General features: G+C 41.4%; 1 protein-coding gene across 3 annotated transcripts in view; it reads right to left on the reverse strand.

Moving 5' to 3' along the window:
• SELENOI (selenoprotein I) overlaps positions 1–20,503 on the reverse strand; it is a 45,162-nt gene extending 24,659 nt beyond the window's left edge. For all 3 annotated transcript variants that reach the window (XM_040224461.1, XM_040224463.1, XM_040224462.1), the window contains exons 1-3: positions 20,302–20,503; positions 2,694–2,762; positions 2,139–2,247 (exon numbers count right to left, since the gene is read on the reverse strand). In XM_040224461.1, coding sequence (XP_040080395.1) covers positions 2,139–2,247; positions 2,694–2,762; positions 20,302–20,358 — 235 coding nt within the window. In that variant the 5' untranslated portion in view covers positions 20,359–20,503. The remainder of the gene's footprint in view (positions 1–2,138; positions 2,248–2,693; positions 2,763–20,301) is intronic.
• Positions 20,504–23,413: the final 2,910 nt, after the last annotated feature.

Consider the following 23,413-nt stretch of genomic DNA (forward strand, 5'->3'; position numbering starts at 1 on the left):
TTTACAGTATATCTTAAACTAGGTGAATATTAGAATATATCAGCAAACTCCGACAAAACCCAAGAAGTAACTACCCGACCCCTCATAAACAATAAGCATTTATTTTGAGCTTTAATCGTAAATGAAGACTGACTGTTCTTCTTTACTTGAAAATTACTTATGTGCCTAGAATGAAAAATAATGTTTTTGGAATTTAAAAAATGCTTGTGTTTAATCCGATCCTTATTATTTATGATTATACTACAAACGGAAAAAGCCTTTAACCTGTACTCTCTCACTAAATTATTAGCTGAACAAAAGACCTTCAGATTTGGGTATAGATAAATCACCTCAATTGGATGATTTAGTCATCAGGATCATTCTGAAATGTCTGGACCTCACTTTTTCCCCCTAAGATAGAACAAGTGAGCTTCAGGACGTCTGGTTTCTAGTCCTGGCTCTGTAATCAACCAACAGTGTAGCCTTGAATATATTATCTAACCTTTCCTGATTTCCACTTTCTAAAAATACTGGGACTAGATAGTTCATCTGGTCCTTCAAGTTGTATGACTTGGGGAAATATATATATAGTTACATATTTTAGAGCTAAGTAAATAATTTTATTTAGTCAAAAGAAATACTATTTTTATCACAAAGATTTTGAGGCTGTTCTGAGGATTGAAATACAATTTTTTTAAAAAACCCACTTAATATCAAAATCGTGCTTCATGACATTTAATCTTTCACATGGTACTTTATGATATTCAATTACCATTTTATTGCACAGAGAAGCAATGGTTAAAATTTTGAGTTTATCAAGTCAGGCATAGGTATAGCTTCAATATTCAGAATTCTTATAATATCAAATATCATTAAATGTTTAAAACTCTAAATTCTTCTACAAACACAAAGTTTTGAGAGATTGTTAGTTTCTCTAGGTCAGTGCACAAAAGTCTGCTGAACCCATAACACAGATGAAATACAGTATTAAAACTCCTAACTATATCATTTATAAGTATTCTTATTGGAAAATATATCCTCTAACTTAGAATGCAAAAAATACTCATCTCCCTCCATCTTTCTATTCTTCTCAACTTCATCCACCTGTTGAGCAATTTAAAAAACCACTGTCTGCCACATATGCCCTCCCCCCTACCCCCAAATACACTCCAGATTCTCTCTGGCCAGGGCAGAAGCTGGGTGTGGAAGGAAGAAAAGACTAACAGGTCTGAAAGAAGACACTGGGAAAAGGCTGAAACTGCCTCCAAAGGAACATTTTTCCTCTCCTTCTCAGTAAGGGCCCCAGACTTCTGTTAATAAATATTTAAGGTCTAACAACCATTTTCAGGGGGCTTCCCTGGTGGCTCAGGGGTAAAGAGTCTGCCTGTAATGCAGGAGACCACGGTTTGATCCCTGGGTTGGGAAGATTCCCTGGAGAAGGGAATGGCTACCCACTCCAGTATTCTTGCCTAGAAAACTCCACGGACAGAGGAACCTGGCAGGCTAAAGTCCATGGGGTCACAGTCAGACAAGACTGAGAGATGAACATTTCTCTTCACTTTTCAACCATTTTCAGAGCAAACTGGCAGTTATTAAAGGCAAGTACAAATGCTGTGCAGTGGGCAAGAGGGATCATGTTCCCTCTATAAAAGGGGGACTTTTATTCGATAACTAGAAAGAGGGAAGGGATATTTCTGGTAGGTTTGTTGGGCCTTGCTTATATTCTTTTGAGGCAAAATGTCACAGTGCTAATTTTCCATCTTATAAATCCAATTACTCTTTATATACAAAAACCTCACTGCTTTTTAGATAGCATATCCAAATTCTAGAAGCCAACTTGGTTTCTAGAACTTCTGAGAAGCATACATAAGACTGTGAAAGCACAACTTAGCTTTTACACCCAATTCTAACATTTTATATACCCTCGCTGATTTGACATACATGAGCTTGAGCAAGCTCTGGGAGTTGGTAATGGACAGGGGAGCGTGGCGTGCTGCAGTCCATGGGGTTGCAGAGTCAGACATGATTGAGCAACTGAACTGAACCAATAATATTCAAAACTTTTCAGAATTGCAAGCGTCTTAACAGGATCAGAAAACAGCCACATCTTATTTTATATTAAAGATATTTAAGATTTTATATTAAAGCAATAATCATACCTGAAGCATAAAAGTCAGGATCAAAGTATGCCAAAAGTAGAAAATTGAACACAACCAGCAGAAAGCCAGAGAAGGTTATCAGATTTGGAGCCAGCCAAGTAGGAAATACCTATTTTTTTCAAAATAATTACAAAATAATTAAAGTAGTGAAATCTCTGTCCACTATATACCACAACATACAAATCTGTCATAATAAAAGCCATAAATTTGGATTATATGTAAGAGTTATATACATTAAATTGCAAATCATAACCTCCAGTTAACAGAAATAAGCATTTCTATTTTCTATGTTTTAAATAATTCTATAATCAACAAACTTTTATAATCATAACATTATATTTTAGAAGCATTTAAGAGGCATTTTATAAATATAATAGATCTAGAGTATAAGCTTATACTTCAGTGATAAATCAAAAGGTATGTGACTAAGGGAAGGGAGGATGGGAGAGGCAGTTTCTCTAGGTATCTTATTGTTCTATCTGCAATACTTCATAAAACGGTTTAAAATATTTAAACTTTACTAAAACCCAAATGCATGCTTATTAATCATCTTACCTTTACTACAGTGTTCCAAAATGGGTGCATGACATACAGAGAGAGTGGATTGGTATCCACAGCACTGTACTGTTAAGAAATGAAAGAAAATATTCAGAGTTAATCCTTGCATAACAGCACGTAGAACAATATTTCTCAAATGAAAATAATAGTACAAAAATAACCTAAAGAATATATCTATTTATATGATGCCCTTATCTAAATAACAGAACTAGAAAAGCATGAATGGGGCAAAGATGGCCAAGTACAGCCAGATTTTTTTTTTTACTCAAATCAGCTTTTATAATATTACAATGTGGCAGCAGAAAATTTTATATTGCTTTCAAGTGCTCACCTACTATGCAGGATAATAAGCAGCCTGTGCATTCACACATAGACCACTCAGACAACCTCCTTCATCACTCTCAACTAATGATAATCGTGCTGCTTCACCCTTTACACCATCACTAATGCACTACCTAGTGGTGCAATCTTGGGCAAGTTACTTAAATCCTCCTAGTTTTTTTACCTATAAAATTAGGATCAAAGTTTTACCTCAGAAGATTGCCATAAGGATTAGATAAACTAAAAACATACATGAAGCACTAAGAAGAGTACCTAGCCCACAGTAAGTGCTGTATGTATAAGCATTATGTATCATTAAGAGTGTTTTGAGGACCAAAAGAATGACAGATCCCTTCACAGCAGGAAAATGGATTTCTTAAATAAGCAAAGGAAGAAAAGAACAGGTTACATTATATTCAAAGGTATGCCCCCACTGTTAAGCTGTTTAGTAAAACTTTGAAAAATTCTAACAAAACATCTGTATATAATTACACAATACTTTAAGAGTCACGTTGATGACTTATTCATCAGAGATACACATACTGGAGTGCCTGGCATGTAGGAAGCACTCACTACATTCAAAGAAGAAGGGATACAAAATTGGTAAGGAATAATTCTCATCCTCAGGGACTGGGAATATTACCTAATTTAACAAGCTGACATTTAAAAGATGGCATACTAGTCAAATGCTTGAAAAAAGTTTCAACTGTGTTTTATACTTATGTTCAGTATGACTATAAAATAAGTAGTAAGAACTTTATCTGATTTTTTAAAAATCATCATTAAAGATCAAAATTTCTTCCTGAATTTTTTTTTTGCCCCACTCCGGATCTTCCTTCCCACCTTGCCCCTGCAACTTTAGCACCCCCGAATCCCGCTCCCCTCCTGAACATTTTATAGATATGGAGGAAATGTTTCCCACCAGTGTTTCAAGATTTAAAAGTGAGATGGAGCAAAAAGTAAATACATAGAAATCATTTAAAACACTGCTCACAAAGACTCAGCTAGGAAGTCAAATGTTTATTCAACAGAACCCATGTCTGAGTGCCTCCACTTCTCCAACTCATTTGGACGAAATGGGATAACTTAGAAGAAAATGATGAAGAAGAACTCTGTTCAGAGCGAGAGGCTCTGCAGCTGCACCCAGACTCTCAGAAGCAGCCCCCCTTACATGAATATTATGGTCTGTGCTAAAATCAACTCCTACTTGCACGGTTCTCTACAGTCTACAAAGCTTTTCCACATAACAGATACCATGACATCTGAACCTCTGCAAAATGAATGTGACTCCAACTGAGAAGACCACCTGAATTTAAGTTTTCAGACTGAGGACATAAAACCAGTATGAACCCTGAAAGCTGCCGAAGACAAAGTGGGAGGGTCCTGGCCTCCTCTGTTTCACCAAGGTCTGAATCCAGACCCACATAATGGAGCCAGAAGGTCACAAAGTGAGAAACCCAGACATTTCAACTCTACCACCTGCTGCAAAGTACAAAAGTTGAAAGAAGTCCAAATTAGAAGAACACAGTTCAAGACATCACACAAATAGTTAATACAATGTACAGAGTACAATGCTTAATTCAAATGTTTGCTGAATGGGTCTCATTCAGCAGCTTTCCATAATTCGAACTTGGATCTAAAAGGTCATTTACTCATGGTATTTTGATTAGAAAAGCTCCTCTTTTGTAAATTTGGAGTTTTACCTCTAAATCTCTATTTCAGGGGAACAGCAGAAGTATGAAAAGATTACAAAACTCAATACAAAACAGTGTCTGCCTAACTGGATTTTTTATATTTAATAATAGCTGGTAAGCTCAAGTATAGCGAGAAAATTTAATATGAGATTACAAAAGATGGCCAACGATAAACCTAAAGAGTGCTCTGCGGTTTAGCCTTACATATTTGAGTATTTTTTCAAGGTCACATATCACCTGGTATAAACAAAGAAACTCAAAACTGTCTTCTGAATCAATAGGAGGAAAGAAGAATGAGTCAAACCTTTCATATGCCTGAAACAATAAGCAAAATATAAACTTTTAAAGGTGCCAAAAACTAGATTCAGTTAATGCCTGTCAAATATATTTTTATTTTCTATTGGCATGATGTTTTGGTAGACACTAGAATATCTGAATCAGGTAATAACCGCATGTTAAGGCCTGCAGAACTTGCTTGATCTATTGGGTTGGCCAAAAAGTTCGTTAGGGTTTTTCCTTAGTCCCAAACGAACTTTTTGGCCAATCCAATACAATCTGTTGGACTTCCCTGGTGGCTCAGACAGTAAATAATCCACCTGCAGTGCAGGAGACCTGAGTTCAATCCCTAGCTTGGAAGATCACCTGGAAGAGGGCACAGCAACCCACTCCAATATTCTTACCTGGAGAATCCCCACGGACAGAGGAGCCTGGCAGACTACAGTCCATGGGGTCAAGAGTTGGACATGACCGATCAACTAAGCACAATACAGCACAAAACAACGTTAGGCCAGATGAAGCCAGTGCCCTGGAGAAACGCTTGCAAACCACAGCCTGAGTTTGAGAATCATTCCAAGGCAAAATCTCAGAAACACAACAGTTCAGGAGGCGTGTAGTTCTCATGTGCCTGACTCTCACCTATGTGAACAGGTAAAAGTCATCAGGGCCTCTTTACATTTTTCAATTTCTGGCCATGCCTCATAGCACGTGTGATCTTAGTTCCCCAACCAGGGACAGAACTCACACCCTCTGCAGCGGAGTCCCAACCACTGGACCACTAGGGAAGTTCCCCACCTCTTTTTAAATGCCTCTGGTTACCAAAACACTCATTACTTCTAAAAGACCCCAATCCAATGTTAAAACAATTTTTCTACATGATAACAAAATCCTCCCCTTGCCCCATACTTCCTATCATGTTTTCAATTTCCCTTACACAGCTAAACAGATAAGGTTCTGATTTTTCTTCCAAACAATAATGCTTTCCATATTTGAAGATGGTTCTCCCTGTCACACTAAATCTTCTCTTCACCTGGTTAAAAAATCTCACATTCATGTGCTGCTCCTTTCTGGTCACAGTTTCATTCCCCTTCATCATCAAGGTCGAGTTCTCTAGACCAGAAGTTGGAAAACTTATGGAAAATGCCAGAAAGTCTAAATATTTTAGGCTTTGCAGGCCATATGGTCTCTGTAACAAATACCCAACACTGCCACTGAAGCAGAAAGAAATCACATAAAATAAGAAAACAAATGGGCATGCTGTGCTAAAACTTTATTCCCAAAACAGGGTGTCTGGGGGCTTTAGTCTGACAACCAGTGCTCCATTCAATCCATTTTGTTGTTAAACCAACACAAAAGTGTGATTCAGAGCAAAAGGAACATTTCAAGTGGTGCATGAGTTCAAATAACAAGAACTATTAGCCCTTCTTCCTCAATAACTTATTTCTCTAACAGGTGCTCAACACTGTATTAATTTCCCATGGAAACAAAGTCATTCTGCAGACTTAGACACAACCTCACAGTCACCTGAACTCCTCTGGCCTTTCTTATACAGACTGCAAAGCCACCTTTCTCTACATTCATACGAAGTTAATTATTGGAATCTAAGTGTAAGACCCTACATTTACCATTTTAACACTTCATTCTGCTAGAGATCACTCATCCTTCTGATCTCCTTGGGGGTCAGACTCAGTAATCCACGTACTAACTGCTGCTGCTGCTGCTAAATCGCTTCAGTCGTGTCTGACTCTGTGCGACCCCACAGACGGCAGCCCACCAGGCACCCCTGTCCCTGGGATTCTCCAGGCAAGAACACTGGAGTGGGTTGCCATTTCCTTCTCCAGTGCATGAAGGTGAAAAGAGAAAGTGAAGTCGCTCAGTCGTGTCTGACTCTCAGTGACCCCATGGATTGCAGCCCACCAGGCTCCTCCGCCCATGGGATTTTCCAGGCAAGAGTACTGGAGTGGGGTGCCATTGCCTTCTCCAACGTACTAACTATGCACTCCCAAATTCTTAGCATGTAAAACTGGGCTTCCCAGGTGGCTCAGTAGTAAAGAATCTGCCTACCAAGCAGGAGACATGGGTTCAATCCCTGGGTGGGGAAGATCTGCTGGAGAAGGAAATGGCAACCCACTCCAGTGTTCTTGCCTAGAAAATCCCATGGACAGAGGAGCCCACCAGGCTAGTCCATGGGGTCAGAAGAGTCAGACGTGACCTAACGACTAAACAACAAACTACAAAACTGTCATATTAGCAATGACTTCATCTAATGACTTCTATAAAAATGTGGATCGAGGTTGAATTTCTAAACAGTCCCCTCAAGATTGCTATTCACACATTTAGTCATTTTTATTGGGTATAGAATTCTGTACTATCACCAATGGCAATTAGTCAACCTTGCCCACAAAGAAGTCTTAATGAAATGCAGAATTACCTTAGATAATATTTTGTCAAATATTAGAAAGTTGCAAGACTTTTTTTCTTTTTACTTCAGTACAAGTCTGGAAATAAAGCAGGGTTCATTTTTCATTCATTCATTCATTTAATAAGTCAACAAATATGTGTACAACAAATATGTATGACTGTGCGAGGCACTGTGCTAGGCTGCCAGAAAGAGTGTGGTGAACAAGACCAAAATGTGTCCTGTGTTCATCAAGCCCATAGTCTAGTGTGAGAAAGATGGTAAGCAGGAAAACAAGTCATAATCACAGCTGTGATCAATACCACGAAAAGCAATAAATGGGGTGCTGTCCCAGAGGACCAGGAATGTGTCTAAGGTGCTCAGAAAAAGCTTCTCTGAGGAGGGGACACTAAAGCTGAGTCCTAGAAGATAAGACAGGTGAAGAATGTAAAAGATAAGACAGTGAGTCAAACAAAAGTGAGACTACTTAAGAGAACATACTGTTGAAGATTCTATTTATATGAATTTCAAAATCAGACAAAATTAATTTATGGCAAAAAGAGATCATAACAACAGTCTGATGAGAGGGACTAAATAGGGGCCCTCTGAGGTGCTAGAAATAATTCTGTTTCATGACCTGGGTGACAGTTACATGGGTGTGCATAAATGCAAAAATTCATTAAATTATATACTTAAGATCTGTGCATTTGTATATAATTTATACCTTAAAATGAGAGAGAAAATAAAGAATGTATGTGTCACAGTATGCACGTGTGTATGTGTGTATGTATGCAGAGTTTATAGGTCAAAATTGGGAAGGAGGGAGAGTACGTGCCAAGACACCTTCTAAAGCAGAGAACAAAATGTGGGAAGATCACAAAGTGGAGGAAAGCCACTCCACAGCTCAGTGAATGAACAAGGAAGAGTGGTATGAAATGAGACTGGAAACGTGGGCAGACAACACCCAAAAGGTCCACAGTGAGTTTTATCATAAGCGCAATGCATGTCCTGATTTATATTTTTAAAGGATCACTATTTATGGTACAGAAAATAGACCGGAGGGCAGCCAAAGTGCAAAACAGTTACAAGAGTGCTACTGTATACCAGACCAGTGGCAATTACTGGTTAGGCTAGGAGCAGTACAAGACTCTAAAACTACTTCTAAAATATGCTATTAAGTGCCCGTTTTTGAGAAGGACACTAGAAATGTGAGTCTCTTCTCAATTTCAAAAGGAAATTGGCTCCATCAAAAGGAGAACTATGGAACCACTTCCTTGTATAGGTACTATATTTTAAATCTCTTCTGTAAACTGGTAAGAACACTGATGAACTGACACATCTTGGCACTAAATGCAGAGCTCTGAACAACTTATTAACCAGACTGAGGCTAGTGTCCCATCTAGTACTAATATAGATGGTAGCACTCTACCATCTATAATCAGATTTCCCTTGCTTTGTCTTCTGATCAATATAAGGAGGAAGTCTCTATCAAATGATTGCCTGTCTTTACTCACTTGAAAAATAAACTTTACACTTATAAAACATATTTTAGTTAACCATGGAACTCCATGATGTATGGACTGAGTACAAGCTAATAAGAGTTCATAAAAGGCACTGATTGTTAATCATTTCAGATGTAAACAGGCTCAAACTGATGTTTCTGACTTTTTAAAATTACTCTCCAAATTCCTGACTTCTAAATCATCCATGATTTTAGGAATAAAAAGCAGGACAGTCACAAAGAACCAATTTTGGTTCCCAACTGGGTTCACTGTATTAAACTGTTTACTACTCATACCAACTTTCCAGATATCTCTTAAATGAAAGAAACACATTATCATCCTTTCTTAAGAACTCAGGGGAGAGAAAAGAAATGTCAAGTTTCTTCTCTCAAGTGTCTGTGTGGTGTTAATATGGTATGGAGGTCAGTCCCTTGTTGAGGGGTCTCAGGACTCAATCATGTTTAGCTGTTAAGTCTCTATGGGGGCAGGATCCGTGGTGGTCAACATGTACCCTACCAATCCTGCAGCAGATTTCTTTAGCAATGGCATTCCAAGCCTCTGGGCAGTCATTTAAGACAAAACATAAAACAAAAGATCCCGATTATTAACAACTGTTAGTCATTCAACAAATACGAAGGCAATCAAAAGAACTACCTTCACATACAAATGTGGGACTCACTAACAGTTGGCATTTTAAAATAGCAGTTAAGAGAAGGGAGAAGGCTTCCCAGCCTGATCTTGTCTGCATCTGTCACACAGTAGGAGCTCAGTAAACAAGGAGAAAAGGAAAGATATATACATTTGAATGCAGAGTTCCAAAGAATAGCAAGGAGAGACAAGAAAGCTTTCCTCAGTGATCAATGCAAAGAAATAGAGGAAAACAATAGAATGGGAAAGACTAGAGATCTCTTCAAGAAAATTAGATGTCAAGGGAACATTTCATGCAAAGATGGGCACAATAAAGGACAGAAATGGTATGGACCTAACAGAAGCAGAAGATATTAAGAAGAGGTGGCAACAATACACAGAAGAACTATATAAAAAAGATCTTCATGACCCAGATAACCATGATGTGTGATCATTCACCTAGGGCCAGACATCCTGGAGTGCTAAGTCAAGTGGAACAAAGGTAGTGGAGGTGATGGATTCCAGTTGAGCTATTGCAAATCCTAAAAGATGATGCTGTGAAAGTGCTGCACTCAATTTGCCAGCAAATTTGGAAAACTCAGCAGTGGCCACAGGACTGGAAAAGGTCAGTTTTCATTCCAATCTCAAAGAAAGGCAATGCCAAAGAATACTCAAACTATCGCACCACTGCACTCATCCCACACACTATTAAAGTAAGGCTGAAAATTCTCCAAGCCAGGCTTCAGCAATACGTGAACCGTGAACTTCCAGATGTTCAAGCTGGTTTTAGAAAAGGCAGAGGATCCAGAGATCAAATTGCCAACATCCGTTGAACCATCGAAAAAGCAAGAGAGTTCCAGAAAAACATCTACTTCTGCTTTATTGACTATGCAAAAGCCTTTGACTGTGTGGATCACAAGAAACTGGAAAATTCTTCAAGAGATGGGAATACCAGACCACCTTACTTGCCTCCAGAGAAATCTGTATGTAGGTCAAGAAGCAACAGTTAGAACTGGACACGGAACAGACTGATTCCAAATCGGGAAAGGAGTACATCAAGGCTGTATATTGTCACCCTGCTTATTTAACTCATATGCAGAGTACATCATGAGAAATGCTGGGCTGAATGAAGCAGAAGCTGGAATCAAGATTGTCGGGAGAAATATCAGTAACCTCAGATATGCAGATGACACCATCCTTAATGGCAGAAAGCAAAGGAGAACTAAAGAGCCTCTTGATGAAAGTGAAAGAGTTTAAGTTGTCTTAAAACTCAACATTTAGAAAACTAAGATCATGGCATCTGGTCCCATCGCTTCATGGCGAATAGATGGGAAAACAATGGAAACAGTGAGAGACTTTATTTTGGGGGTGCTCCAAAATCACTGTAGATGGTGACTGCAGCCACAAAATTAAAAGACGCTTGCTCCATGGAAGAAAAGCTATGATCAACCTAGGTAGCATATTAAAAAGCAGAGACATTACTTTGCCAACAAAGGTCTGTCTAGTCAAAGCTATGGTTTTTCCAGTAGTCATGTGTGGATGTGAAAGTTGGACTATAATGAAAGTTGAGCACCAAAGAATTGATGCTTTTGAACTGTGGTGTTGAAGAAGACTCTTGAGTCCCTCGGACTGCAAGGAGATCCAACCAGTCAATCCTAAAGGAAATCAGTCCTGAATATTCATTGGAAGGACTGATGTTGAATCTGAAATTCCAATACTTTGGCCACCTGATGCAAAGAACTGACTCACTGGAAAAGACCCTGGTGCTGGGAAAGATTGAAGGCGGGAGAAGGGGATGACAGAGGATGAGATGGTATGGTTGGATGGCATCACCAACTTGATGGACATGAATCTGAGTAAGCTCCAGGAGTTGGTGATGGACAGGGAAGCCTGGCGTGCTGCAATCTATGGGGTTTCAAAGAGTTGGACACATCTGAGCGATGGAACTGAACTATCTTTGAATGTTTGCACATATGGATGAATAAATACAAACTACTCTGCATGTTTACTTAAGTAGCAGTTTACAGTGACTCCATCAGTGATGAGAGAAACAGTTTTCCTCTGGAAACTAGTTCACAGCAACTTGTCACTTCACAAGGGGAGTTGCTCTCACTCTCCCCCTATTAATAATACCATGTCTCCATTTCTATGTATACAGTCTCCAAAGTACAATTATACCTGTTCTCTTATTTGATATTATAAGATAGATAAGGTAGATTCCACCCTATTTTACAGATGAAGAAACTGTAAAATTCAGGGATTAACAGCTAATAAGTAGGAAGGCCTAAACTATAAATCTTTTATGAGTCATCTTGGAACATTTTTGTGAAATGGATCACTTTGTTTTAAACCAGACTATCCTCTCCTGGCCCAAACACAATCATGGGCTACTTACTGATAGATCCAATATAGTGAAATTGTTATTAACATAATGTCCATCCTCCAATATACACATTTTTCTGTCTTCCAGTTGGTGCCAGACATATTCTAAGGTAATTAATCCCCAATGAGTCAAACTCTTTATACAAATTATACAAATAATCAATCCGTTCCCCTTCACTGTTCATTCACTCTCTTGATGGTGGAACCTGTGACTTGCTTCTCATTGACAGAATACAGTGAAGGTGACTGATGTCACTGCCTTGACTGAGAGACTATTATAATTTTTTTTTTTTTTTTGGCCATGCTGAGAGGCATTTGGGATCTTAGTTACCTGACCAGGGATGAGTCATTAATACTGTGAGCCTGGACAAGGACCCCAAACTCCAGGTGAGAACACAGCGCCAATAACGCGTGCATGGCAGACTGGTGACACATAAGCAGAGAAGCCAAGTTACTGGTGCCCTGACTCACAGACCCTCTGCGTTGGGAGTGCAGAGTCTTAACCACTGGACCATCAGGGAAGTCCCAAGAAAACATTATACACAATGGTGACGAGATGCCATTTCCATAATATAATTCATTACCTAGGACTCCATTTTAACAGTTTGAAGATGAGTTTCCTGTTGACCTTAAAGAAGCAAACAGCACATGAAGTGCCTATGGTGACGGCCATGTGGCCAGAAAAGTGGACAACTTCTAGGAGCCAAGAGCCTTGGCCCAACAATTAGAAAGAACTAAATTCGGCCAACAACCACATGAGCCTGGACGAGGACCCCGAACTCCAGATGAGAATACAGCGCCAATGACGCTTGCATGGCAGGCTGGTGACACATAAGCAGAGAAGCCAAGTTACTGGTGCCCTGGCTCACAGAAAAGTGGGAGCCAATAAATGTGCGTTGTTTCATACCACCAAATCTGTGGTAGAGCAATAGAAAACCAATATCCAATACTGAAAGCACTACACCATCCTCTTTCCTAGTATAAGAGATACCCTGAGGCCCCATCCACAAAATCAAGACTACCGGGTGCTTGAGAGAGAACACATGAACGTTACAGTAATACAGCTTCTTCCTTCTTTACATTCATTTCTTGGTTTATTACCTGCTCTTCAATACAATGGAATATTCCTTTGATGAGGTGCTTCTCAAAATGTAGCTGCCAAGCGGAGTGCAAATTCTTGCACCCTACCCTTAATATACAGAATCAGACAGCCTGGAGGTGGAGCCAGCAATCTGTCTTTTAACAAACGCTCCAGGTGATTCCGAAACACTCTCAAGTCTGAGGACCGCTGCTCTGGTGAAAACAAACATGAATGCCACTTCAGCCAATTCCTCAGCTGAAGGACAAGCCCCATCATCAGCTTAGTGCTCAGCATACTGGAGTGGGGTAGCCTATGCCTTCTCCAGGGGATCTTCTCAACCCAGGAACTGAACCCGGATCTCCTGCACTGCAGGCGGATTCTTTACCAGCTGAGCTACCAGGGAAACCCTAACCTCCTGATAGCGACTTCGAATACTGCAGTGCAAGCAAAGACAAGGTATAATGCAATTCAGCAGGTATTCACTAAATGCAAGGCACTGTCCTAGTAATAATCTACTAAGAAAGAAAAACACCAAATCTAACTGAAAATGAAAAAAAGAGGAGGCATTATATTAACCCTAGGACAGACATTTAAAGTTTCTAAAAGTACTTTTCATGGATCACAACCTTGTTGTGGTGAAGGGGCTTGTGTAACTCAATGAAGGTATGAGCCATGCCATCCAAGGCCACCCAAGACAGACAGGCCATAGAGGAGGTTCTGACAAAATGTGTCATGCAAGGATGGTCACAATGACAGACAGAAATGGTAAGGATCTAACAGAAGCAGAAGAGATTTAGGAAGATGTGAAAAGATTACACAGAAAAACTGTACAAAAAAGGTATTAATGACTCAGATAACCACAATGGTATGGTCACTCACCTAGCGCCAGATATCCTAGACTGTGAAGTCAAGTGGCTCTTAGGAAGAATTACAAAGCTAGTGGAGGTGACAGAATTCCAGCCAAGCTATTTCAAATCCTAAAAGTTGAAGATGTTAAAGTGCTGCACTCAATATGCCAGCAAATTTAGAAAACTCAGCAGTGGCCACAGACTGAAAAAGGTCAGTTTTCAGTCCAATCCCAAAGAAGTCCAATGCCAAAGAATGTTCAAACTACTGAACAACTGTACTCATTTCACATGCTAGCAAAGTAATGCTCAAAATCCTTCAAGCTAGGTTTCAGCAGTACGTGAACTGAGAACTTCCAGATGTATGAGCTGGATTAGAAAAGGCAGAGGAACCAGAGGTCAAACTACCAATAATCGCTGGATCATAAAGAAAGCAAGAAAATTCCAGAAAAAACATCTAGTTCTGCTTCACTGACTACATTAAAGCCTTTGACTGGGCAGATTACAACAAACTGTGGAAAATTCTTAAAGAGATGGGAATACCAGACCGTCTTACCTGCCTCCAGAGAAACCTGTAAGCCGGTCAAGAAGCAACAGTTAGAATCAGACATGGAACAATGGACTGGTTCCAAATTGGGAAAGGAATATGTCAGGGCTGTATATTGTCACTCTGCTTATTTAACCTCTATGCAGAGTACATCACACGAAATCACAAGTTGGAATCAAGATTGCTGGGAGAAATATCAAAAACCTCAGATATGCAGATGACACCACCCTAATGGCAGAAAGTGAAGAAGAACTAAAGAGCCTCTTGCTGAAGGTGAAACAGGAGAGTGAAAAGGCTGGCTTAAAATTCAACATTCCAAAAGCTAAGATTATGGCATCCAGTCCCTTCATTTCATGCCAAATAGTTGGGGGAAAAGTGAAACAGTGGCAGATTTCTTGGGCTCCAAAATCACTGCGGACGGTGACTGTAGCCAGGAATTTAAAAGTCGCTTGCTCCTCAGAAAGAAAGCCATGACAAATCTAGACAATGTATTTAAAAGCAGAGACATTACTTTGCTGACAAAGGACCATACAGACAAAGCTATGGTTTTTCAAGTAGTAGTGTACAGATGTGAGAATTGGATCATAAAGAAGGCTGAGCATCAAAGAACTGATCCTTTCCAATTGTACTGGAGAAGACTATTGAGAGTTCCTTGGACTGCAAGATCAAACCAGTCAATCCTAAAGGAAATCATTTATTTCCAGAATATTCTTGGAAAGACTGATGCTGAATCTCCAATACTTTGGTCACCTGATGTGAAGAGCCGACTCACTAGAAAAGATCCTGTTGCTGGGAAATATTGAAGGCAAAAGAAGAGGGCGACAGAGGCTGAGATGGCTGGATGGCATCACTGACTCAATGGACATGCTGCTGCTGCTAAGTCACTTCAGTCGTGTCCGACTCTGTGCAACCCCATACATGGCAGCCCACCAGGCTCCCCTGCAGCGGACATGAGTTTGAGCAAACTTGGGGAGATAGCGGAGGACAGGGAAGTCTGGAGTGCTGCAGTCCATGGGGTTACAAAAGACAATTAAAACACGACTTAATGACTGAACAACAACAAAAGTACTTTTTATCAATACAAGACTTTAAGAACTTCACCCACAAAGAATATGACTCAGTGGGCAAAGAGATGCCATTTCCATGAAATTGTCATTTACATCTGCTGACAAGTCAGACAGGTGGTGAGAGAAGACTGGAGAAGAATTAGAGCAGTAAGACAAGACCAAGCAGGTCGCGATGACAAACATGTTTCCTTGCTAGACTTTATCCATTATAAACAAGAGATGAGGAGATAAGACAAAAGGAGGGACTGTCTAGTGAAGGAAGCTGAAATCCTCCCTGAGGACTCTGGATATCAAACACAAGAAAAATACATGGGAGGCACTACAGATGCTCAAGGAGGAGACTGGTGTTTGAAAAAATTTACTTACTCTTCCTTAGCTAAAACATCCTTCCTCTTGGTATAACCTTCTGGCACATGAGTATATGTATATATGCTATATGCCAATTAGTGTTCACAAGCAGAGAAGTACAAACACCAAGGGCAAGGAAGTAAATTGCTTCCTTGCCCATATGCCACCTAACTGAGTTACTTGAAGGCAGGAATTCTAGCCTAGCTTAATTTTGCAGTTGCAATGCTGTGTCTGAGCCAGAGCAGGCCCTCAATAAATGCTTACTGGATAAACAAAACCAAACTGCATGAACTGGTAAGGGTGCAGGCCAGATTCCAGTTCTTTAGCACAACCATCAAGATGTACAAAGCCTTTCTTTTCCACCTGAATTCACAATTATCAAAGTTCCTGTATGGGCTATTGTTTATAGCCAAGTTAATTATTACCACGATAGCAGAAACCAATTCGTCATAAAATTATAGTCTTGATACCAAACAAGATATTTCACAAAACACTTTTTCTCTGAAGCAAAATGATACAATTTGAAACTAGCTGCTACACTATCAATTAAAACTAAGCTTTCCTTAGGTCAGATTAGGTAAACCACAATATAAGTTTCACCCTTAGATAAGTGGAAACATTCTTCAACTCAGGATAGGAAGAGAGCAGGAAAGATAGTCTGGTGAGAGTGAAATCCCTCAATATAACTGTTTAAAGGTACATTAATAAGCAACTGAGAATAATGGTGATTTATTTTCACATTCAAAATATGAAAGTATCCTTCCAGTTTCCTTGAAATGCACAGCTCCATTTTACCATACTTCCAAATGGTTTTTATTCTTATACATTTTCATTCCTTCAATATTTGTCAAATGCCTGCACTGTTCATGTGCTAGACCTTGGTCATGTGCAAGAAGAGAGCTGTAGGATTTGCCCTCCAGAGCTCATATCCCAACAGAGAGGGCGGACACTCAACAAATTATGCAACTGTTTAATAAGGCTGGGGAGACACAACAAGGAACACAAGTGTTAAGAGAGCATGTAACACTGAATTCATCCCATGCTTCCTTTTGCCCTCAAAGTCAATTGCCCTAACACTTCCTTACTACCGAAACCTAATTATTGCTCTATGTGTGCACCCCTTTCAGGAGTTATTCTGAATAACTGCCAGGTTTTCAACTGTAGCTCTCAGATGTACCTCTGGGGAAGATAAATTAAACTGGTTCAAAAGTAATTCTTCCACCAGCTGCTTTGATAATATAAATTTTTCTCTACATCTCTTTGCTTTAATATACAGAGCATGTCAGGGAATAAAAATCTCTCTTTTGAGTGTTTTGAGTCTTCACCCATTTATGGGATGAGATGATCTTCTTCAAAAGCTGTTTTAATTCAATAAGCATTTACAAAAAGCCCACATAATGGAATATGTGATCTTCAGGAAGAAAAGGCCTCCAGGTATAATTTACGTTCCAGGAAAACAGACCACACAGATTTTTTTGCCCTCTGGAGTCATATTTTTTAATATGAACACAGTACTGAGTAAAGAACCTTCTGCTAGAAGTTTATATATTTGTGCCATGCACTCCCCACACCCACTTTTTAAAAGTAAGTCTCATTATAACTAAAAGAAGATCAACAAACTATGTTTTAGTGAACACTGGATGTTTGCTAAATTGACCTTTGCTTTCTAGAATGATAGGAAATCTGCTGTCAGGCACAGGAAGTGAGTCAGATAACAGAAGGGGGAAAAATAAGAACAGAAAAATCACACTAAAATTTCCTATAAATTAGGAAATATAAATCTAGGAAAGGCTGCTTGCTTATTTAAAAGAAAAAAAAATTAGACTCCCTATCACAGACACTGTTGCAAATAAAACAGTTATTCTGTTGGCACTTACCAGAAAGCCAGATCCTAGAATGGAAGAAAAAAAATTTTATGTCAATATTTACAGTGCAAAAGGGATAACAGAAAGGGGAAAACAAGAGGTATCTGGGTTAATAACCTTCTTCAGTGAAAGCCTTGCACTGGGTTAAATTTCGACTTAAAATTTTCAGACAAGTCAGCATCCCAGTTCAAAACAATATGGCATAATATTGCTCAAAAGCAGAGGAATGCATTATGTCCCTTACAGTTATTCCAGTTTGACAAGATCCACTGTGATTTTTCTGTTACTCATTCGACAAATGTTTACTGGATGCCTATGCACAGAAGTAATGGGGAGACACCTAAAGAACTAATCTCATAGAGGAGCAGAGGGTGCTATAAGAGCATACTTGAGAGGTATGAGATATTTAAGGAATGCTTCTCTGAGGAAGCAACATTCAAATTAAGGTGTGAAGATGAGGGACTTCCCTGGTGGTCCAGTGGCTAGGATTGCAATGCAGTGGTTAGGCTGCAATGCAGGGGACCAGGGACCAGGGACCTCAGTTCCCACATGCTGAGCAGCAACTAAGCCCTGAAACTGGAGATCCTACATACTACAACTAAGACCCAATGCAGCCAAATAAATGAATAAATAAATGTTTTTTTAAAAGATGTGAAGATAAATGGGGAGCTACATTCCTGGCAGACATAACATTATTTGAAGATCTGAAAAAAAAGGAAATGGGAGAGATGGCAACTGATGCTGGCAAGAATAGAGAGTGAGAGCCAAGACATGAAGCTGATAACACAGACAAGGGCCAGATCATAGAGCCTTGCAGATCATGTTCTAGATTTGAGGACTTCATTCCAAGAGCAAAGGGAAGACAGTGGAGGATTATAAGCAAATGAGTGATGTGACCAGATACACACTTTTTAAAAAAAGATCATTATGAAGCAGAGAAAAAGGACTGGAAGGGCAAAAGTGGATGTTAGTAAGCAACCAAATCAAGCAGCATTGAACTGTAACCCAAAGTATAAAATAAATATTCATGAACTCATATGCATATAAGTAAATCACTGAATAAATACATATTGGGGAGAAACGATAACTCTTCCATGCAGAAGTCCAAATAAAATTACGTCAATATTCTGCCCTCAAGGAGGTGAAGTATAACTCTCCATCCCTTAAATGAGGTCTGCATAGCGACTTTCTTCCAAAGAGATTAACTTTACAGGGAAAACCGGGACAAACACTACCTCAGCAAGGGAATCAAAGTCGTCAACGGTGATTAAGTCGCGATGATGACATGTACTCTTAGGACAATGAGAAAAGCACTTCAACCCCATAATCCTGTCTAATCATGAGAAAAACATCAGACAAATCCCAGTTGAGGGGCATTCTACAAAATACCTGACTAGAACTCCTCAAAACTATCAAGGTTATCAAAAACAAGACTGAGAAACCATTATAGCCAAGAGGAGGCAACAGACACGTGACAACTAAATGTTAAGGATTATGGATGAGAGCCCAGAACAGAAAAAGAACATTCGGTGAAAACTAAGTATGAACTTCAGTTAATAATACTGTGTAAGTATCAGTTCATTTTAATTGTGACAAATGTACCATAAGATGTTAATAACTGGGAAAATCGGATGTGGGGTGTATGGGAACTCTGTACTACCATCACAATTTTTCTGTAAATCTGTTCTAAAAACCATTCTAAAATTAAAAGATTAAACTGTATGTGGGGAGAGTGGTAGTGGAGCCATCTTTCTCGTTTAGGCTAAAATGATGGAACTTAACAGGACCTGGTGATTCACCGGGCTCGTGGGTGGGGTAAAGTAATCAGTAGTGAAAGCTGCACAGGTAGCAAGGATGAAAGGTTACTACCCAGATTTCGGGCTTGGACGACTGACTGGAGTCATTCGCTCATTAAGGGAGCAGTGGAGAAGAACGTTACCTGAAGGAAAGATAATGACCAGCAGGTCCTGGAGGCCCATTATGTACCAGGCGCTTTCCAATGCTCATTTTGCAAGGTAAAAACGAGTATTTAGCCCAACGCCAAATAAATTAGATTTGGGTATCAGATCCGGTATCAGGTTTACATGAGCTCCAAAGCCCGCGCTCTCTTCACTACACAGTTCCAGGTTCTGTCCGTGCACATGTACCGGCACTGGCCGCCCAGGCGCCTCTTTTCTGGGAGTGGAAGCGGGTGCATCTGCAGTACGGCCCTTGCAGTCACTCCCCTTCCCCGGGCCTCATCTACCAAGAGATTCTCTCCATCGCCGAAATTGAATGCAAGACAGGCGGGTAAAATCTCCATTAAAATAAAGACAAGACACCACAGAAGAGAACTGCATCACCTCTCAAGAAACTAAAAATAATAATAACGAAGTAAAGAAGCCAAGGGAATTCTCCCGCTCCACTCTCGTGGAGCGGTCCCCTAAGGAAAAGGCAATCCCCCAGGAGGGGGCCGAGTCGGAGCGGCGGGCCTAGGATGCTCCCACGCTCCCCGACCCCAAATCCCCAGCACTCGGCAGGACCCCCGAAGAAACTGCCGCCAGTCTGTCCGGAGCCACGCGGCGCAAGGTGACACAAACCACGCCGGCCTCTCAGGCGCCTAGGAGAGGCCGGGACAAGCAGGGCAAGGGGCGTCCGCGGGGCCCGCGCTACCTTGTACTTATCAAAGCCAGCCAGCTGCTCCGGGCTCACGTATTCGTAACTTGCCATGACGACCCGAACACGAGCGCCCAGTCGGCAGCGACTCTCCACGACGAGATAGGAAACCAGAAGCACTACACCGGCTGAGCAGGACTGGGAGGACCCGGGAGGACAGAGAAGCTAGAAGAGCCGCGTTCCGCCCACCGCGCACGCGTACCCGCCCCCGCCACTTCCGCCGCCTCTCAGCACGCAAGCGCAGTCATCACTTCTCCCCGCCCACCGAGGGAGGAGCGCTAGGAGGCTCACGCAAGAGGACCCCTTCACCGTCTTAACCAATCAACGTGGACCTGGGACCACTAAGTCCCGCCTTCTAGGCCTCCTCGTCGCTTTATTCGCTAACGTCAAAATTGGTGAGTTAAGGTAAGGCAAGAAGGGAGGTGAAAGGTCAATTTCCCAGGAGGGCTTGCTCTTCCTCCTTGGGGAATGCCGGTGGTACGGCGGTGTCTGTGCGTGGGTAGAGATTTGGGGGTACCGTTTTAGTCTCGGGGGGCAAGGTAGAATGGTTGTGTGCGAATCAGTTCAGGAGTTCCTCAGAAAAGAGGACTTAGTCCTCCTAAGTCGTAAAACGCAGAAAAAGCATCTGTGCCCAGCCCGCTTCCACCTCGTAGCGCGGTATGCTGCACGCAGTGACTTAATGACTGTGACTTGCTGTAGAGAAGCTGGTGAGAGGCTGTTTGCAGTTGGTAAAGGGGCGTGAAAGGGCGTAGGTACCTGGAAAGAGGGAGGCGGGCGAGGGGCTCGGCGCGCCCCACGGGCCACCCCCCGACGTCGACCACCTACCACCGCATCCCAGCCCGCGGCCGCGCGCGGGCCTCGGCGCTGCCGGCCCGTGACGCATGTTTGTGAATTTTGAGCACAAACTCCTCTCTATTCCAAATGATGGTTGCTAGTGTCTTCCAAGCAGAGGCGTTGGCCTCTGAGTCTCTTGTTGTTTAGTCGCTAGGTCGCGTCGCACAATTTTTGCAACCCCGTGGACTGTAGCTCGCCAGGCCCATCTGTGCATGGGATTTCCCAGGCAAGGATACTGCAGCAGGTTACCATTTCCTTCTCCAGGGGATCTTCCAGACCAGGGACTGACCCCATGTCTCCTGCATTGCGGGCATCCCAGGTGGCGCTAGTGGTAAAGAACTAGCCTGCCAATGCTGGTAGACATAAGAGACGCGGTTTCGATCCCTGGGTCAGAAAGATTCCCTGAAGGAGGGTATGTCAACCCACTAAGTATTCTTGTCTGGAGAATCCCAGGGACGGAGTAGCCCAGAGTCGGACACGACTGAAGCGACTTGGCAGGCACTCCCGCATTGCAGCCAGTTTCTTTACCACTGAACCACCTGGGGATCCTTAAATGCGTTTGCAAGAAGTCAGTTTATATAACTGAAACCAATTGTAGAAAAAATTAGATCAATAGCTAGTGTATATCAGTCTAGTAAATAATAATAATAGTTGATTGTGCTATTACTGCTGCTGCTAAGTTACTTCAGTCGTGTCTGACTCTGTGTGACCCCATAGACGGCAGTCCACCAGGCTCTGCCAATAGCATAATTATTAATTATCCTTCCATGTGGGGAATTTTACATAGCTTATCACCAACCCCTGTCACAACACTGAGACGGAAGACACTTTCCCCACTTTGCAGGCTGCTGCTGCTGCTAAGTCGCTTCAGTCATGTCCGGTTCTGTGTGACCCCATAGTCGGCAGCCTGCCAGGCTCCCCCGTCTCTGGGATTCTCCAGGCAAGAATACTGGAGTGGGTTGCCATTTCCTTCTCCAATGCATGAAAGTGAAAAGTGAAAGTGAAGTCGCTGAGTCGTGTCTGACTCTTAGCGATCCCATGGACTGCAGCCCACCAGGCTCCTCCATCCATGGGATTTTCCAGGCAAGAGTACTAGAGTGGGGTGCCATTGCCTTCTCCGCTTTGCAGGCTAGGAAACCAAAATTCAGATGACCTAACCGGCCCAGGATCACTTAATTACACAGCTTGGAAATGGTCGACTCAACAAGAAATGTGGTCTTTGGTATGGAAAACCTTTACCTAAGGGAATCTCTCAATCTCTCTGGGACTCTGAAGCAAGGACAAATATTTTGAGATTTCATGTTCTTTACATTCATTCATTCAACAAATACTCATTGAGGACTTATATATATCAAGCATAAGTATTTTATTGTTTCTCCATATGTCTTCTAGACTTTAAGATTCTTATGAATAGGTGTAAAACTATCATCATACTTGGTGCATAGTACATGATCAATAAAATTGGTTGTTCTTCTTCCTCACTTGCCCTAAGGAGAGGAATTTTATCTTAATAAAACCTGGTTTCCCACATGTTCCATAGACTGTTGTCATTGAGTCACTAAGTCATGTCAGACTCTGCAACCCAGTGGGCCCTAATTCACCAGGCTCCTCTGTCCATGGCGTTTTCCAGGCAAGAATACTGGAATGGGTTGCCATTTCCTTCTCTAGGGGATCTTTCCAGACCAGAGATCGAACCCATGTGTCCTGGCATTGACAGGCAGATCCTTTATCACTGAGCTACCAGGGAAGTCCCATAGCCTAGCAGCCTGCAAATAATACATGAGTCATCTCTTCACATGAGGTGGCCAAAGTAATGGAGTTTCAGCTTTAGCATCATTCCTTCCAAAGAACACCCAGAACCAATCTCCTTTAGAATGGACTGGTTGGATCTTTTTGCAGTCCAAGAGACTCTCAAGAGTCTTCTCCAACACCACAGTTCAAAAGCATCAATTCTTTGGTGCTCAGCTTTCTTCACAGTCCAACTCACATCCATACATGAGCACTAGAAAAACCATAGCCTTGACTAAATGGACCTTAAGACTCTGATGCTGGGAGGGATTGGGGGCAGGAGGAGAAGGGGATGACAGAGGATGAAATGGCTGGATGGCATCACTGACTTGATGGACATGAGTTTGGGTGAACTCTGGGAGTTGGTGATGGAGAGGGAGGCCTGGCGTACTGTAGTTCATGGGGTCGAAAAGAGTCGGACACGACTGAGCGACTGAACTGAACTGAATACATTTTGTTGCATGAATGAGCAAAGATCTCTGCTATG

The sequence above is a fragment of the Oryx dammah genome, unplaced genomic scaffold (genome assembly GCF_014754425.2).
Source record: "Oryx dammah isolate SB20612 unplaced genomic scaffold, SCBI_Odam_1.1 HiC_scaffold_25, whole genome shotgun sequence".
Classification (NCBI taxonomy): domain Eukaryota; kingdom Metazoa; phylum Chordata; class Mammalia; order Artiodactyla; family Bovidae; genus Oryx; species Oryx dammah.